General features: G+C 39.7%; 3 protein-coding genes across 5 annotated transcripts; 2 read left to right on the forward strand and 1 right to left on the reverse strand.

The window, feature by feature from the left end:
- The first annotated feature begins 482 nt into the window (after nucleotides 1–482).
- LOC116267770 (homeobox-leucine zipper protein HAT5-like) lies at nucleotides 483–4,204 on the forward strand. Its single transcript, XM_031649661.2, has 3 exons — nucleotides 483–1,034; nucleotides 3,046–3,431; nucleotides 3,712–4,204. Exons 1-3 carry the CDS (start codon nucleotides 923–925, stop codon nucleotides 4,096–4,098), a joined length of 885 nt encoding a protein of 294 aa, XP_031505521.1. The 5' UTR covers nucleotides 483–922; the 3' UTR covers nucleotides 4,099–4,204.
- Nucleotides 4,205–6,334: 2,130 nt separating this feature from the next.
- LOC116267429 (uncharacterized) lies at nucleotides 6,335–12,061 on the reverse strand. 2 transcript variants are annotated; one of them, XM_031649138.2, is made up of 5 exons: nucleotides 11,612–12,061; nucleotides 10,438–10,738; nucleotides 9,217–9,348; nucleotides 7,749–7,865; nucleotides 6,335–7,017 (listed from the first exon to the last, which is right to left on the reverse strand). In XM_031649138.2, exons 2-5 carry the CDS (start codon nucleotides 10,678–10,680, stop codon nucleotides 6,682–6,684), a joined length of 828 nt encoding a protein of 275 aa, XP_031504998.1. In that variant the 5' UTR covers nucleotides 10,681–10,738; nucleotides 11,612–12,061; the 3' UTR covers nucleotides 6,335–6,681. The 2 variants fall into 2 exon arrangements, with proteins under 2 accessions (XP_031504998.1, XP_031504997.1); XM_031649137.2 differs by having other exon boundaries at nucleotides 11,266–12,061.
- Nucleotides 12,062–14,047: 1,986 nt separating this feature from the next.
- Nucleotides 14,048–19,026, forward strand: LOC116267803 (ubiquinone biosynthesis protein COQ4 homolog, mitochondrial). Of its 2 annotated transcripts, XM_031649715.2 has the most exons (5): nucleotides 14,048–14,239; nucleotides 15,025–15,080; nucleotides 16,958–17,036; nucleotides 17,112–17,303; nucleotides 18,241–19,026. In XM_031649715.2, the coding sequence occupies exons 4-5, from the start codon at nucleotides 17,121–17,123 to the stop codon at nucleotides 18,733–18,735; spliced, it is 678 nt and encodes a 225-aa protein (XP_031505575.1). In that variant the 5' UTR covers nucleotides 14,048–14,239; nucleotides 15,025–15,080; nucleotides 16,958–17,036; nucleotides 17,112–17,120; the 3' UTR covers nucleotides 18,736–19,026. The 2 variants fall into 2 exon arrangements, with proteins under 2 accessions (XP_031505575.1, XP_031505574.1); XM_031649714.2 differs by lacking the exon at nucleotides 15,025–15,080.
- The last annotated feature ends 166 nt before the right edge of the window (nucleotides 19,027–19,192 follow it).

Here is a 19,192-nt window from a genome sequence, read left to right on the forward strand (position 1 = left end):
TAAATATATTCATAATGGAAGGAATTTTTCTATTTTTAAAAGTTACAAGTCCAGAAGGACAAGGAAACACATATAAAAAATAATTGAAAAGAGATGTAGTTCCAGTTCCTTCGAAAATGATAAGATGTTTGGCACGAAATGAATGGGTTGATCCATTTGAGATGGGTTGTATTGTGAAGTTAACAAATCTAAAGGTTTAAATTTCTCTCAATTGGACCTTAAGTTATCACTAGCAAAGTAAGTTGGGTTAGTGCTCGTCTAACATAAGCAAATTGTATATTGATTAATTTGTATTAGATTTTTTCCTTGACCATATCAGGTAACATTTTAAATTCATGTTTTACTATGCCAAAACTCTTATATATATATATATATATATATATATATATATATATATATATATATTGGAGGGATTGCGTTTCATAAAGGCCGCTCCATACATTTCATCAAGTAGCTTCTCTTTACACAGGTTCGGAGATTTCTCCGGCCAAAACGAATTTAATAATCTTTAATGTATATGTATATATATATGGAGAGGGAGGGACAGAGAGAGAGTCCTGTTCCTTTTGCCGTCTCTTTCCCTGGGACGTGTAAGGACAGAACCGAGAAAGGGCCGGAAAGGAAGGAAGAAAAACTCGACCACCTCAGTCCCTCCTTCCCTTGTTGGTGCGTCGGACTGGTATGTGATGGGTTCGGGCAGTGGGTGCAGTTGCCGGGCACACCATCTCTGCGTCATCGTCATGATCATCACCAGCTTCTTCCGCCATAAGCTCACCACCACCTCCTTTCTCTTCTCCTCCTCCTGCTGAGAAACGCCCCTCGCCACCAGCTTAACCGCAACCCTGCTCTACTCTTCGAGTGGAGGATATTGATCTTAGGTGTTATGGAATTCGCCTGAACGAAGGGCCAGGGCTCTGGCGTAATGGCCGGTAGCAGCGTCTTCAGCGGAGAGCCGTCGTCCGATGTCACCCCTCTGATTTCCTCGCCCCGCAACTCGATGGCTCCGCCGCTTTGCTCTTCTCAGAGCTTTCACGGTGAAGAAACCTCTCTCTCTCTCTCTCTCTCTCTCTCTCTCTCTCTCTGTGGTACCGGTGAAAAGTTTCACGAGGAAGTTTTTATCGCCTGATCCTTTTTCTTCCTTTGTTTAATCTTTGGTCTTTGGTAGTGTTTCTTTGTATGGTTGTTAACACCATCACCTTTGGGAGTTGGTCTTTTGTTATTTTTATATTACTTTCACGAGTTGAGGAGGATTTGTTTATCCTAAGAGTATGCAAAAGAACATGGTGGTGCCCTTTCTTTAATTTAACTGAAATCCCACTGGAGATAATAACAAGAATTAGGTCTCTGTTTAGCAGTTTCTGCAGAGCAAACCAGAAAATAACTCATTCGTGGGGTTAAAGGAAAATGATTGACCACCAAGTACAGAACCTTTTTCCTTTCTCTACTTCTGACTTTTGTGGCGGTAAAATGCCAAATTCGGGGTGCTTGGGATCAGAAGTTCAGAGATATCTCTGTACCTAACCATGACAAATTTTTACATGTTTTGTCTGCTTCACGACAGGCTGTGGCAATGAGATGTTTCTTTCCCAAATTGCACCCACGTAGCTCTTCCATTATTTTCTTCTTTCCAGGGAGGTAATGAATGCATGAGGTTTTATGGTTGAAAAGCAACTTATCTTGGATAGGGTTCTGTCTGGAACAGAAACAGGAGAGGAGATAAGGAGTTGAGGAAATTTTGATGAGTATTTAATGCATTTCATTCACACCACTTATTGTTCTGGTTGCGATGGTAAGAATTTAAAGCTAAGAATAGAAATGGAAATGAAAATGTGAGTGCAGATGAAATCATCTTCAACTACTTTTTAAAAGATGTTACCAAATTCACCCTCAAGTCCATTTTTTTATTTTCACTCTCATCTGCATTCTTTTCTACTTCAGTTCTGCTTCTAAACATAGTCTGAGTTTCAGTAGACAATTTACATCTTGTTCTTATGATACAACTAATTTATTTTCAGTCTTCAGGGTGTGACCATTTTTATATTAGTTTAAACGGACGTGAGAGAAAGGGAAATAAGTTTCAAGCTATTTATTTGGTGACTGACTGAACAGGAAGAGGACCACCAAAACGTGTAGGAAATTTCTATCAGGAAGCGGATTCTCTCCCTTCCAGACAAACAAGGGGGCCTAGTCAAACGCAGAAAAGACTTTCTGAAGGAGTATTCGAAATATATTGTAGAAAAGCAAAAGATGAGGGAAAATTAGTCTACTCTCATCTTAGGGGTAGCTGCACTAGACTATTTTCTGCAAGACACCTTTTTTGTGAAGAAAATTTTTAGTAAATTTTCTTGTGTCCTTTAGATATTTTCTGCTTAATTTTCGACATTATATTATACTCACTACCAACCGTGTTAGGCTGCCTAAATACGATCATGTGCTTGTGTGTGTTTTGTCGGTGATGCCCATCTTCTCTGGTCGAAAGAGCATGTCTAACTGGTGGGGCGACCATAGGAATCGGAAAAATCTGTGGACTGAATTATTGCTGAAAAGTTTGATCTGGACGGCCTCCCCTATTGTTTCTATCAAATCAATGCGCCTCTGATCTCCATTTTTGCCACATGGGTCTCTTTCTTTCTTGATCTGTTATAATCTAAAAGCGCAAGTTGTGAAGTTTCTTGGTTTAAATTGTTCTTCCTTCTCGTTCCAATAATCCAAATCAACCTGTTTATGATATCCTCTGTTGTAGTTTTGATATATATGGGTTTGCTCTTTGAAATTATTCTTACTACCCTGTCCTTTTGTTTACCTTTCTATTTTTATCATAAAAATAATCCCGCTTACTGTGTACGTGGTTCCAAGCTGCTCATTCTTCCATTGTACGCCCATTTACTGGTTTGCACTGCTTCTTCTCTGAATGCAAAACAATGTTGGATTTAGCAGTTACATTTTAAAGAACAGATGAACTCTTGCTTACAAGCGTAAAGTATTTGTATAATCTGCCATTATCTTGTGCTGGTTCCCCATATAATGGTGTACCGAAATCTCCAGGTTCAACAGCCATGGTCAATCTTCAGAGGCCTGCATCAGACGCATCTGGAAGATCATTTCCCAGACCATGTGACCAGGACTGGGATGAAGGATTAGATGACTCTGTTAATGCATGCGAAAAAAAAAGAAGGCTGAGGCCTGATCAAGTTCGCTTCTTGGAGAAGAGCTTCGAGTTGGAGAACAAGTTGGAACCTGAAAGGAAGGTGCAACTAGCAGTCAATTTGGGGCTCCAACCTCGCCAGGTTGCTATTTGGTTCCAAAATCGCCGAGCTCGATGGAAGACTAAGCAACTCGAGAAAGAATATGATCAGCTGAAAGAGAAGTATGACAGGTTGAAGGCTGATCATGAAGCCTTGATCCATGAGAAGGAAAATCTTCAAGCTGAAGTATAAGTTTCTTTTCTTTGCAACCAAAGTGCCAGAGAGTCCTTATTTGCATGACAATCCTGCATTCACATAAAACTATCTTATTATGCTCCTTATTTTAGGAACATACGATTTTTTTAGCATCTTTGCAAGTTCCGCCTATCTGCTGTGGGTGGTAACGAGGATGACCAACGTCATGAAACTTCGACCAAGAAGTTTCAGTTATGATTTTGGTTGTATTCAATTATAAGTATGCTAATCGTTCCATTAATTTCTGTCATTTCTTCTCCTTTTCATTCAGGTCATCATGTACACAAATTTATTGAACTCCGATAAGGAAGACAGAAGAGAACCACAATCAGTTCCAGATGTGAACAAAGATCTTCAGAGCTCCCAGTATGGACATGCTGATGCTCCTTCACGTGAGGAGCGTCTGGAGGAAGCCATCCTTGCACATAAACCAAAATTCAGTTCTGCTAGCGTTGCCACTATTGACCCTAATCGCCAGCAGGTCTCTGAAGTCTCTCGAGCAGATGAAGGCCAAGCGGAACTTGAAAAGAACCTCATCACTGAGAGTCCTTATGTTCCAAAAGTGGAGGATGCCATGTACAAGGATCCGCCAGAAGGCGACTCTGCTAGCTATGGGTTTGTGTCTGAGGATCAGTATCTCTGGTTTTGGCCCCTTTGAGCGTGTTTCCAAATTTAGTTTGCTTCATTGTGCATATTGTTTCGGTTGCTTCATTGTGCATAGAAACCAATAAATTGGAGAGAGGGGGAGAGATTTCTGCTTTTCATGTACAATAAGTGATCTATCTGTTTGGTGAAGGATGTGGCACCGTCAGACATCTCTTCTTCTCAGTGGCGCCTCTCCGAGGCTTGCCTCTGTACCATACCTATGCTTGGCTGCATGAACGCCTGAGCATTCATCCATCTTCGTAGTTACTGCTTTTTCCGTCATAAAATATAGTAAGTTCTTAGAGAAAACAGACTGGAATACGAACTCCAACTTAAACAACAGCCTTCGATCTGTTTCTGTGGCTGATAAAACTGCCAAGGATGGCGAAGATTCAGAAGCCGAATTTATTGGTAGCAACCAATGTGCCTGCAAGCTTCTGAGAGACAAGCAACGGCAGGAGATGCAGGGGCAGACAGAGAGGAACGAGGTCGTTTGGCAGAATCAGAATGAAAGATCACCTATTCATTCCCTGAGCTTGTTTGGCAGCAGGTCTTTCAAACGGGACGCACGAGCAATGCTCACACGCAAAGGGACAAGTACAAACGAGGAACTTAAGGTCTAGGGCGGTTACTTTTCCGCCACACGCTCATCCAATTGAAGACGAGAACCATAGATTAAGCCAAAGCTGAGTGCCTGAGTCTCATTTGAATCCGTTTCCATGTTTGCCTATAATCTGATAAAGATACCCCCCCACCCCCCCAAATCCTAGCCCGCCAATCAAAAGAAGAAAAGGCAGAACATAATGATGAGTCTTGATCTAGACACATCATAAAGATATGTGACAATTGGACGTGGCTTTTTTTCCTCCTACTGCCTGAGTGAAGGTCCCTCCCTTTTTTTTTCCCGATACATCGAAATGATATTTTTACCATGCTTCAGTTTGTATATCTGTGCTCCTTTACATCACAGAAAATTTTCTAAACAAAACTGGCAGTCTATTAACCTCTGCCCTCACTGTTGCACCAACCTGTATCCCCTGTTACTTATAGCCTCTGTTAATTGTTTTTTTCCTATTGGGACTCTTCCTCACTTTAACAAATTCTTTGCTGCACGTGCCACACCAAATTGGATATACGTTATCTGAAAATTACTTCAAAGCGATTCCATTTTGTCCACTTATTTATCTCTCTTTTCTGGGGATGGTCTCATTCCAGTAGAAGAAAAGTTCTTGCGCAATTTTAGCCCGAGAAACCAATTAAGAATGGTAAAGGTGGGACTGTTTTGTAAGTGACTGTAAGATATGCCATGTGGATGGACACATAGCCAACAAGGTAAGGAAAAAGTACAAAGTAAACCCCAGATGTTAAATATGACATGCAAGCGGGCAACACCATTCTACATAACTTCATCTTTTCTCTTTGCTTTTGGAGGGGAGGATATTAAACAAAGCACCCTCCAACAATTTGTGAAGTACGCGTTTTCATGAGATTAGCTGCACTGGGTATTTTTTTGCGCTTTTTTTTTCCTGGATTGACGATTCTGGATAATAGACCAATCCTGAACTAGAAGATCCAGGACAATGAACTTCGAAATTCGTCTTTCTTGGCGGACAACCACCAAAATTGGACAGGATGTCAGAGACTTGAATGATCCCTTCATGTCCGCTGACCATTCTCTGAAGTGACACCAGGATTAGAAAGTGTGTTGTAGATGGGAACAGGTGGGCCGCTACCAGATTGGGTTCAGACTAACAGCTAGAAATGCCTCCATTGATGCATTACCATGGTATGACCTGAGAACATGAACAAGTTTTAGAGCTAGAACCACCAGCAGTAGAAACAGTGTAATGAACCACTGGCTATGGAATGACGATGTAACATACTTCGTTCATTTAAGCCAAGGCAGTGACATGAACATACTCTACAGAGCCTTTTTAGCGCCCTTTAAAGTTTAAAATTTAAAGCCCCTGAACCAGAAATTTGTGGCTCCGCCACTGCTTAACAAGAGATCCAGCTAGAGATCTCCCAGACATGATACCTTTTCTACACACAAGTAGCTAAGTAACTTTATGGTCAAAACACCATCGTGCACAAAGCATGTTCCTGCAAGACAATTCAATTTCATTTTCCTCGCTATCTAAAGAACTAGATTATATGTAGCCGAAAAAAGAGTTGACAACCTGAGGAGCCCAGGTAGAAGATGGAGTCAGCTTACGTGACACATTATATGCAGAAGATGTTACAAGCACTGAAGCAATCACCGGACTAGCATTCATGAAGCCAACTCATTCAAAACATTTTCTGGAACATGACCATCAATGATGCGATGATACATATGAACATCCTTGGACAGGTTAGACTGGACAGAGTACATTACATATGATACAGCTTGGAAGATAAAACCACCAGAACATGGGCAATAGGACTCTTATTCCACAGGAACTCAGCATGGTGGTCCGATGGATAGTCCACTTTTATGAACTTGGTGATTGCCATTTCGACCAGCTACGATGCGTCAAATGTCAAACTCAACAAATTACTTCCAATGAGAAACTCAAGAAACTACTTGGCAGTCCGAACCAACAACTGTCCATCCTCACAAGCCAGGAAAATTGAAGAGCTCAGGAAGATGAACGTTTGTCAACTTGGCCCTCTTGCTAAACTCACGCTTCTTCTTCTGCTTTTGTCTTGGTTTGATGCCTTGCACCTGTGCCACCTTTTTCCTTTCAGCAGTATTGGTAGCTGGTTTCATTCCATTTTTTAGTAGATCTTTCTCAATGTCGATCATATCCCTGGGCATGTCAATTCCTCTGAAGAGTTGTTTTATATCATCATCTACCTTCATTACAACTCTTGGGTCATTTGGATACACTGTATCTTCTTGACATTCTAAATTTGAGAGCAGCCAAACATCACCAGCCGCCTTAAGATCCTGATTTGGTGGCCAACCATTATCAATATCTCATCAAGAAAGAGACAACACACATACACATGCGGATAGACAGACTAAGATTTGTCAACAACATGTCCAAAGGATAACAAAGAATTCACAAGCAAACTAGCAAATAACCTGTGCACTTGTGCATGTATGAACACATGAGACATGCACCTCGAAGTCCAGCATACATGCATCTTGAAGTCGAGCATCAGCTAGCCTAATAGCAGGGGTGGAGGCAGCTGTGGGCAATTACCCACACATGCCGTGGGCATGCCCACAAAAAGTGTTTGTTTTCATATTGAAACTTCATGGCAGTTTTTTTTCATTTACATACAGGTGAATCTTAAAATTTAAAATTATAAAGATTTTCTAAAATTGATATGGCAGTTTCTTATTGTTTTTTGAATGCACAAAATCTTCCTAAAAAGAACCAGACCTTTTATTCTAGGAGAAACCCCTCAACAATACCATGTCAAAGGAAGTTTTGGTACCTATGCCACCTCTGCATACATAAAATAATAGCCATAGAAGTCCAAAAGGAAAGACATAGCTCTATCAGTCATAATGAACATCAAAGAATGCAACAAAATTGTGGACATCAAGGCCAAACCTCAAATAAATAATTGATGGTGCAAAGAGTGCATCATTCCATCTCCAAAGACTAAAAGAAAAACACAAAAGATGTTTTTCCCGCTATCAGCAAACCTAAAAGCACTAAGACATACCTGCAAATCCTCCATAACAAAGGGGTATGCATCTTTAAGGTCACCAACTGCAATTCCTTCTGGAGCCTTACGAATAAGTAGTAGAAGTTCATGCTTGCTCTTGATCTCATGCTTTGACTGAGGATAAACGGATACAGAAACTTAGCAACTACAAACACCAACAAAAGAGCAGTTTTCTTGCTAAAGGACAGCAAAACCTCAAGCTTATTAAAGGCAGTTATGAATTATGTACCAGCACCCATGCCCAACCACAGCTCTCTAAAGCTATCTTCTTTCCATTTCCTTCACAATTTCATTTTTGGTTTCTTTTTTCTTTTCCTGTCTAGGATCAGTTCAGCACCCATTATGATAGTCTTAAAGTGAAGCGTTCTCAACATTTTGTTCAAATAATTAAGGAAAGATTTTCCCTGCCTCACCTATATTGAGTTCTATCAAATTCAACATTTCCAATGTATACAATTAAAACTTCACGAAATTTTCATTTTTGGGCTACCTTTTATACTATGTCACACGGGTACGGGTACAATAAGGGTACTCGTACGGGTACGCGGACACAACAATTTTCAAAATTTTAGGATATGCGGACATGGCGAATTTTATATTCTAAAAAATTAAAAAGGATAATAAAATAAAAAAACATCAAATTAATAATTCACTCTTACAATCTCATAAGTCATAAGAAAGAAAGTCTCAGACTCTCAAACAAAACATTGTTCATCACCAATCTCATAAGTCATAAGAAAGAAAGTCTCAAACAAAACAAAGAATGTCAGGTTAGTAAAGTGGTTTGGATCGGGTTTGACCCAGACCCGATCCAAAACGTATCCTACCGTGTCCAAGTGTCGGTATCCAGGTGTCGGAGTGTCGACACCGATACGCGGCCCATTTTGCCGTGTTCATGTGACATAGCTTTTATAAATAATTCCAAAAAAAGAGACCATTCTTTGTGATTTTCTTAAGAAGGGACACATATTTTTCATGCAAACTCTCAACTGTTTGAATTAAAGTTCCGTTAGCCGGAGAAATAGAAAATGTTAGGTAATTTTTCTTTTCAATATTACCTCTATCAAGAAGTTGCATTCTTATGGTTTTAGGCTTTTAGCCAACAGTTTGTGTTTCTCGAGTCAATGGAAGTCTATTCCAGGCCACATTTGACAATTTTTATGAAAAATGTGGCCTTCGTTATGAAAATTGCAAAAGGTGGACCTGCTTTTGGAATTGTAGGCAAAAGGTAGGCCCAGAAAAAGAAACTTCATATTTAGCAACCATCAGACAAAAGCAGAAATAACTATTTAAAAAACTCTCACAAGTTACTGCAATCATTTCAAGAGAGAAAAACAAACTATCCCCATTATTTAAAGTTCCATAAACATACGCAGGCCCAACCTGAGGTAGTTGTCCAAACTGTGAAAAGTCCAAAATACATTTATGAAACATATAAGCTCCCGCTGTCCATACTTAAATTTACCTTGTAAGAGAAGCACTCGCCATCATAGTTTACTTTGATATTCTTTCTTAAACTGTCAAATACGATCTTGTTTGCTTTGACATCAACAAAAGATGCTTTATTGATCTGCTCTGGTGTGAGAGCGCGCCTTGTCTGCATTGACAAAGAAAAGTAAAGATCAGCTCAACGAAGGTGCCTGCAGACATAACTGCTAACTAAAGAGTTCAAATCTGGAAGAAAAAAGGCAAACTTTGTGACTAGTTTCACAGCAGGTCCAGTAATTTTACCTATGACAGCAACAAGACCTAGAGTAAATGTTACAGATTGAAGGCATAGCCATGATTCTAGTATGACATCTAGGATAAATCTAGAAAACCAAAGATTCTATATGAACATCACAATAGAAGGCATGCTATTCTACAACCTAGGCAAGCTGGGATGCCATCTTTAGATGTTATGGACATTAAATTCCTGCAATGAAAGGCCAGAGATACTAGAAGCAGCATCATAAGATAGGGGCACTACGGAATGCCATTCACAACCATTAACGGTAGACGCAATTGGTGCTAGATACTTGCAGTACCATTCTAACACCTCATTGCAGGATTTTGGCAATGAAAACTCCCCAATATTCCCCGATCTGCTTCTCACGCACATCCCACTTTGCACGGACAGCAGCAACTGCCATTTCCTTCACCATTCTTAGGTTCACCCCCTTCCGTGCAACCTTACTCAAATTCTCAAGTTAAACTGAACGTAGTTTCACGTGAAAAGTAAACAATAATTTACATTAAAAGGTCAAGAACAAAAGCTGACAAAGTCCACAGGTTCACTCATATGCCAGAGTGTTTGGTTATCCCTGATGCAAAAATATCAGCTTACTCTTCAAAAGCAGAGGGAAAACATGGGGGAGAAATCATTTATAGTCCACATAACATTTCTAAAAGCAGTCGAGGAGGTCAATTAATTTTTGGAAAAGATTGAGAAAATCAGCCTGAATCTAATGGAATCATAATGGTTCCAATCCATATAATAAGAACTCCTTTTTTTAGTTAAGAAGAAACTGGAAAAATCTATTTAACGGGAAGGAAATACTGAAACAGGCAACGTCTTATAGAACCTCTCAAATCTGAAATATCCATTCAAAATGTAAACAATCTAACCACAGTAGACAGTAAGTATCACAAAAAATATAAAAGCATACAGAGAATCCGGTTCAGCTAATACGGTCAACACGGGTACCTCACGGAGGAGGTCCAGTACACGTTTGATCTGCGCACCAACTGGAGACTTCCTAATGCTATTGATATATTGAAGCCTCTCCGTCTCATTTGAGAACTTCAGAGGCACAGGGGACTTCTGTGCAGCAGCTGAAGCTGCAGGTCTGGTCTTCAAAGGTGCCGCTTCGGCAGCAATGCCAACAAGTGCTAACTGGCACTTCTCCTGCTGACTCCAGAACTTGTTTAGCTTCTCTTTTAGATCCATCTGAAATGTAAGAAACCAACTTCACACGAACCAGGCAAAGACTCAGAGTATCTTCCACCTGCCAAAGAAAGACACATTAAGCACACACACAAATAAATATTCATTGCAAAAAAATAGAAAGGACAAGCACTCATAAGCACTGTGCTTGTGGCGGGCATATAGGCGCTTGATTGCAGGTGGAATGTTCTTGTGAGTAAAAACTCCCCTCACTTTAGCAAGATTAACCCTCAGTCAACGATGGGTGAACATTTCGCCCTCAAAACGTATATCTACTGCTCCCTGACCTTCTAAAGGTAAAAATAGTTTCACCAGTTACTATTTTGACCCTAGGGAAGAAGATAACTTATCCAAATTGAGTTTCCCCTGCAATGAAACAGAGACTAGATGAGAAAGAAACATGCCATCTTTCCACATTAACGACTCAAAACCGGCACATTCACTTGTGCTCTGGAGGAGAAAACCCTATGAAAAGGGTGAACTACTAAATTGAGCTAGTGACATAAGCTACCCACGCACCATCACCACCACCGACACCATTCCCACCCTTTTTGTTCATCAGCAAAGTTCGAGGCAAGCGGACTATACCAGATTATGCCAAGAAATGCGCCTCGAGTAACGAACAGTCGGATTCTTGAATCTTTTCGACTTATAGATCTTTTAAGCCTCTCAATCTTTCCAAGTGAACAAAGCTCTTGCTGGCACCGGCATCACTACCGTTTTCTGGCTTCACCGCTAGAAAGAAAGATGACGAAACCCCAATAATCCCTCAGACGTCCACTGACTGGTAAACATTTTCAAGAGGAGAACCCACTTTTCAACAGAAAATTGGGTACGACGAGCATGCCGTGTAAGGAACAAGCAAATTCCGGCGGGTCAAGCAGGCCCGCGGTTTCCCTCCTTGTAAAGCAAAACAATATATTCAAATAATCACCTCTTTAAAGAAGAGAAAGAGGACCATTCGGACCTCAAACACCAAGAAACAATTCAGCTATAGCTCAAAAAAGAAGGCAACAGATGACCAGTTCGCTGCTCAAAACAGAAAAGCTGTTAAGGGCACCGAGATGTCGCCAGAAGTCGGAGACGGAGAGAGAGAGACAGGGCGGTTCATTTGAAGGGCCGGAGTCCGTTAACTTGGGTTTGGAAGTTGGAACTCAAGTCAAGAAGGTGGTCGTGGCTTCTGTCCACCGATGCTATCGGGGCACAGTAAAAAAGAACAGTCCGCACTCTTAAACTATGTACAAGGTATGGCCTACATTTTTCAATTGCGATCACAATGGCTAATACTTCTGAACGGTCAATGATTTCAGACTACAACGCATATCGCGACCGGAAAAAGTGGCCGGAAACGATTAGGGGGAGTAAGTACAAAGGGGGGAAAAAGAGTACATTCCATCAAAGAAAGAAGGAAAATAAGCGTGTAAATGTTCCAAAGGCTAATGCTGGGTCACTACTTTTGCTGGTCTCAATCGTCAACCAGACAAGGTCTCTCTTCTTGAAATGATCTTCACAAGTGAAACGAAAGAAACAAAAAAGTTATACACTTAAAGCAAGTTTTAAAATACCAACGAGTTTATCAATACATAATTATATTCGGAACCAAGCAAGAGGAAAGCGTTCTTTTCAAGTTAGGATTATCTTCTGCTTTGTGGCATCTCGTTTCTGTGGCTTTTGTGAGGCGTGCTTAGAAATTGATTCATTTTCTTTGCTTTTTCCCTTTTTTGATCAAAACATTGGGGTTAAAGCCTGTATAGAGCAATCGTGTTTGTCTGCACAGTGATGTCGAAAAATGTAAAATCTACTGCAGGTTGTCTACATAGTTTACAAAAATTGCAGTCATGCTATCTTGTTTGATTGGAAAGAAAAAAAAAAGTAAAGAAATTGTTAAAATCATGTCCGTTTAGACTGCATAGTATTGAATTTAAGTTGTTTTACAATGATACCCCTAACACTCTTATTATGCATCACTCTCTCATCTCTCTACAATCAACAAGTAACCTGAAATAACGAATCAGAATGCATGCATTCACTATAAATAAAAAATTGGTTGAAGTTACTTGAGCACGGTAGTTATCTGTCAATTATACATCTTTCAATTGTAGATGGACAAATTACATTATTCAACAAAAGTATGCACACTAACTCGATGACATCAAATCATCACAAGTTGGAAACTTCGTGCGTTTTCCCTTCTTATGCAAATTAAAGTTAGATGAATGAATGAATGCTCAAACGCCTGCAACCCTCTTTGTTAAAGGGATTTAGAGCTCTCTATTTCACTACTTGAGAAGATTTTAGAGTTCCTCTCTCTCTCTCTCTCTCTTTTTCTATATATATATATATATATATATATATATATAAAAGCTTATAGCGGTCACCATTGCATTTTTTTAAACACAAGTTGGGCCTTTCAGAGCAGGCCCTGTAACCGATGTTGACGCTGCAACAGTCGTACTACGACAGTCAAATTTTTAATGGAAGGATTCTCGTCTGGTGGGATGGGAATTCTGGAATGAAAATTTTCGAATCAAGTCCAATGGCCATTTTTTCCATCCTCAGTTTGATAAAACTAGGAGGAAATTCAAAAGTTTGAATGTTGTTTCTTCCGTCACAGGAAACATCTAAGCAATCAAACAGGCCCTAAAGGGGAGCAAATTATTCACGTCTTTTTGAAAATATTCCTTTGATCAAAACTAAGCTTTCCTCAACCTAGCTTCAACTGTCTTCCCTTAAATAATGTTCCATCTCCAAATGGCACTTAAGGACGTCATGTTAAAGTAAATGCTAAATGCTAAATGCTCTCCTCAAACTGAAAAAAAAAGGAGAAAGAAAAAGTCAAAGGGTGCGTTTGGCTTGGATGACACTATCAGCAAACTTGGCAAGTTTTCAAAAACTTGGTTCAAAACTCAGTTTTAGAAACTTGGTTCAATACTCAGTTTTAGAAACTTGGTTTAGATGTCTGGATGACAAGTGAAAACTTTATTTAGAGACAAAAATTAGCCTTACCTAAAAAAAACCCTGAGACAAAGTATATTTTTTTCGGGTTTTTATAAAGGCAAACTTTTGTCAAAACCCTGTTTTAATGTCATCCAAATATTCTTGAAATTGTATTTTTAGAGCAAAACCAGGTTTTGTCTGTCGAAACTAAACCTGATTTTGAATTGCCATCCACACACCCCAAAAAAATAACAATCCAACCACCCTTTCCTCTGTCCAATCCCCTTCTCCAATGTTATAAGAAGCTTACGCCTCATGCCAAAAAACCACCGCCGCTTCATGTTTGAGGCGACGCCTCAGAATGGAGCATTGATTAATTTTTTTATTAAAAAAAAAGAAAAGAAAAAAAACGTAAAACTGCTTCCCGTGCCCGACGGTCACATTGTTCACCATTCACGGTGAATAATGAAAACACGAAGCGCACAATCCCCTTTCAATCCCTAATCCCTTTCTCTCCATCCCCAATCTCCATTGCATCCATCACCGGCGAAATTGGGGTAGAGGCTGGAGCTGCTGCCACCAGAATCAGACCGGAACCAACTGCCGCCGAAAACATCCATTGCAGGTCTCTCCTTCTCTCTCTCTCGCGGGCCATGGCTGGCACTCGCCATTGCTGGCTACTCTCTTTCTCTCAGGCCATGGCTGGCCGCCCTCTCTCTCTCTCTTTGTTGCTTGCGTACTCTCTCTATTCTCTAGTATGGTTGGTTCTCTGTGGAGGCAAGCTCTGCCTATAAAATGTTCTCCTTCAAATTGTTTAGCTGCTCAAACTTGTAGAAGACATATATAACTGACGGAGCATTTTCACATATCTGGCATTCACATAGGCGATGGAGCTGGTAATGGTTCATCTCGTCCATTTTTAGGCTGCTAGGTATTCTAGTTAAAATCTATGGTCTCTCTATCGAGGATGCGGATGATTTGGTGGTTGTAGCGTTGATACTTGGAAGTCTATTAAGACTACATGCAAATTGTGCTCTTGGCCAGTGGTTTGCATGTGTTGTGTATTGTCTTTCATTAGTATGCCTAGTATTTTAGTTATGTTTTTCAATTTTATCATTATTTGTATAAATATTATATACTTTAGAGATTTGTCCTCGAACTCACCGTTCAATTCACGCCTCGCGAGAGGCTCAAGCCCTTGCCTCGCCGTATCGCCTTTTACAGCATTGCCCTTTTCTCTCTTCTCCTTCTTCTCCTCTTCGTCTTCCTTCTTCTTCAAACCGGTCTCCCGGTTTCCTTCATATCCACAATTGCTTATTTGCTCTGACCTAACCACCACGAAGCTGCCATTGCTGCTTCCTGTTGATGAAATCCTGTGCTCACTTCTTCCACGTGACTACTATCTTGCAGCACGCTGAAAGCAACTCCCTCAGCATTCTGCTCAACACCGGCCTCCATCCAAGCAGGTTTTTCTTTGAATTGGCTTTTTGCTGTCTACAATCTTGTCTCTCCTCTCTCGAGGTCGACCGGCGTTCGGCCATTATGTTTATTTCCTCTTTTCTCCTTAGTTTGTGATTGCTTTTTACTTAGTGGAAAGAAACATATTTAGCATCCATTTAGCAAATGTATTTGGGGATGCATTTATGTTGCAAGCTTTGTGTCTAACAATCTTTCCCTTAAATTTTGACACTTCTATGTTATTTCATGGCAAGATGAATAACCCAAAGGATGTCATCTTTGTGTCAAAAAGTGTAATAATTAATCATCATGAAATTCATTTACTAACTATGTCACATGGGTGCAGGGTGAGGCAAGGTCCAAAAAAACGTCGGTGCCAGGGTGTGGCGAGACAATATATATATATATATATATATGAAATTTTTAAATAAAAATTAACAAATAACCACTACAAATCAACGAGGCTTAGATCATTAGAGTTTTAAGGATTGTTCCATCAATTGATTCAACAATTACAAAAATAAAATAAAATTCATCATTCTTGTCTTAATCTGTTCATCATTCTAATCTTCCTCCATCAACTTCTTGATTATCTTCAGTCTTTTCACTAAAATCAATATCATCAGAAGGAATAACAGGATCAGCTAAATCTAGATTAGCAGTCCGTAAGATTAGCAATCTGTTCATCATTCTAATCTTCCTCCATCATACATTGCCACTGCTACCGCCGCCTGCAGCTGCATCTTTTTTTACTACCTGAATTCCTTTCCACAATGGTTTCTCTTCGCTTGCATATACAGAACCAAGCTGTGAGCCAGACTTTGATTGTGTAACATTATTTACAGTTGATGAAGAAGATCCTATTGGTGGAGATACTGGCATAGTAGTCTTTTCTTTCCCTTTGTTAGCCATCAAGTAAATTTTACCTTCAAATTTCAAAACTGAAAAGTTAAATGATAATTGATAAATCTAACATATATATGCAATCTAATCCACGAGCTGCTGATCCATGGGCATTCATGATTAATTATATACAACAAATTATAATTATACTATATTACTATATACCATTCAAGCATCAAATCCATAGCTGATCACAAAAAAAAAAGGAAAATCTATCGCAACCAATAAGATGACAGAAAAACATGTAAGAATCCCATCCCAACCAAGCTCAGGAACATAATGTAAGATTCAAACATAAAAAATATACAAATCAAAGAAAGAAACAAAAATAAAAAATCAGGCGTGGTATGATTGTTATGATTATTTTTGGAGGTTTCTTTTGGGTGTCCTTCCTGATGAAAAAATGCACAGCAGCCTAGCATTACATTTGTCTGATTATTCATTATGGACTTTAAATCACTAATGTGGAAGGCCTGTTGCTGCTGCACATGATTGGAGGCAGTGCGTACTGGCATGTTCTGGACATTATTGAAGCTTATTTTTACATGACCTACAGTGGCATGGGAAATTACAATGATTACTTCCCTCTGGGATGTTACAAAACCATTTAGGCAAGCACCTCAACTAAAAGAATGGCTAAGAATGGGGTTTTCATTATTTTTCCTTTCCCATAAGGAAGTTTTGTCGTGTGTTCACATTTTGTATCATATGATGGTGCTAGAATCCTATTTTGTTTCATGCTTATAGGTTAATGGGGAACAGCTGTTGAAGTTGATTCAATCTTTACTAATTGTTTAAGCAGCTGTATGTAACCCATTTCTTCTTTCTTCTCTGGAATCTGGAGCAGATCCTAGAGCTAGCTACCTTCTTGTCTTAGCATGAAAGGGGAAATTTCAGGATTATCACCTAGCTTCTCCCCTTCCTCCTGTAAAAAAGAACTTCATTTTCCATGTTTGATCACCATTTTCTGACACATATACAGGTAAAAGAAGTGGACATCATCACTGCTTGCATCAATCAAGCACCTACCTATTTCTTTTGATTTGGCTGCCATTGTGGAGGTTAGTCTCTTGCACTTTGGGCTCCCTCTCTTTATCTCTTTCATGCAACTGATTTGCTGTGCATTGCAAGTCCAGTGCACTAAAATGGATCGAGGTGCACGCATCTCTCTCAAGAGATGGCAGCAAGCAGCTGTAGCTGTTGGTTCAGCCGTGGGTGCACTATTGAACCCTAGAAGAGCAGACTTGATTGCCAGCTTGGGGGAGACAACGGGAAAACCAGCTTTTGAGAAGATTCTTGAACGTATGAAAAGAAGCCCGGAGGGCAGGGTACCTTCTGCCTGTTACCATGAACTTGGTTCCTTTATGAAACAATAGTTCTTTTTGTTTTATTTTCTGCGATTATTTTGAGAAGTAACTGTTTAAGTCACTATTTCAAAAATACTTATTTATGACAGCTTTCAAGATTCTAGGTCTTGCTTCTTGATAACGGTTATGGCAACTCTGGGAGAAATGCAATTTGTGGACAGGAGGGCCATGCACTAGCATCTAGCTTCTTTGCTCCTCAACTTTTTTCTCCATCTGCTGAAGCAAAGAATATATTTCCATTTCATTCTGAGAGAAAAGAGTGTAGAAAAAACTACCAGTGGAGGTTGACAGAAAAATGTCATCAAATCTATATAATAAAAAACACAAATAAAATGCATGAATTCTTAAGGGTTTCTTCTACAACCAATAGGTGGCGTTCTGTTAGAAGAAGGTTTGCCCATTCTAAGTCCGTTGATTTATGGTGAATGTGTGGCAGCTTACAATCTGACAACTTACAGACCAAGGTTAAACAGTAATTTCTGTTCCCAAACAAGGAAGCCAGTAACCTTGCAAATCACTAATCATATATCATTATTCAACTGTCATCTACATTGCCATGGCCCATTCTTTTATGTCTTGAATCATCTAGAAGCTGCGAGAACACAATAGATTAAAAAATCATTGTCGACAAGGAGAATTTCCATTCTTAAAATTTGGAAATGGCACGGAGTATAACTTAATTTTGCTTTGTTCTTTTTTCTCAATCCTAGCTATTCTGGAAACCACTATGATCTCTTTTTATTTATCATAGACTTCAAGTTGAGGCATGCCCATGTTTTGGATTGTAGTCAGTCCATTAGCTGAGATTCTGGAAACAAACAAACTGTTTGCTTGAGAGGGAAAGAGGAAATTTTACTGAATCCTTGTTATCTATTTTTGCCTATATTTGTTCTTGCAGGAGGTACTTGCAGATAGGCCTCGTGTTTTATATGAAAATGTTGCTCATGCATGGGATTTGCCTCCAAACACGTTTGGCGCAGCATATGCAAATTTCATGGGAAAAAGAAACTTCTCACCAGATGACAGACCCCCTGTTCGGTTCATGGAAACTGAGGAGCTAGCATATGTAGCTACACGTGCCCGTGAAGTTCATGACTTCTGGCATGTGTTATTCAAACTTCACACAAACTTGATTGGAGAGACTGCACTCAAGGTGGTGGAGTTTGAGCAGATGTATGTTCCCATGTGTGCACTTTCTGTGATTGGTGGGTCAATGAGGTTCAGTGAAAAGCAACGCCATCTTTTCTTCAGTCACTACCTAAGTTGGGCATTACGTGCAGGAATACACTGCACAGATCTGATGTGTATATACTACGAGAAGCATTTTCACGAGGATTTGGAAGGCGTAAGGAGGAAATGGGGTATCATTCCTGCACCAGATCCCATACCTTAACAATGCCTTTTTCATATTACCAAGCTGGGGTTAGGCAGACCCCAACCTGTTGAAGCAGAAGGCTGTACAGTCAAAAGAGAGTGAGGAACTCATTCATGTCATTTGTCCTTCCAGCAACTACCCCTTCTGCAGCAAGTTTAAATAAAATGGAAGATGTCATTTTTTCTGGTCTTTTCTAACATAGGAACAACTGTTTTGCAGAGATTAGCAGCTTTGAAGCTGATTTATGAATTTATGTGTTAGTAAAATTTTATACTGTTCAAAATATTATCACATAATCATGTTTTTTTAGTAGCGTCACTTTGCGACTGGGGAAGTGACATCTTATGCAGGAAAGATGACATGTAATTCACACACCTGGAACGACAATATTTTGAAAGAAAATGAAATTAGTCTATCATTACTTGCATGTTAGTTTGTTGCGCCGCGCGCATGCTATGTTGCCTAAGCGTTATGA

This window comes from Nymphaea colorata, chromosome 14, assembly GCF_008831285.2.
Source record: "Nymphaea colorata isolate Beijing-Zhang1983 chromosome 14, ASM883128v2, whole genome shotgun sequence".
NCBI lineage: Eukaryota > Viridiplantae > Streptophyta > Magnoliopsida > Nymphaeales > Nymphaeaceae > Nymphaea > Nymphaea colorata.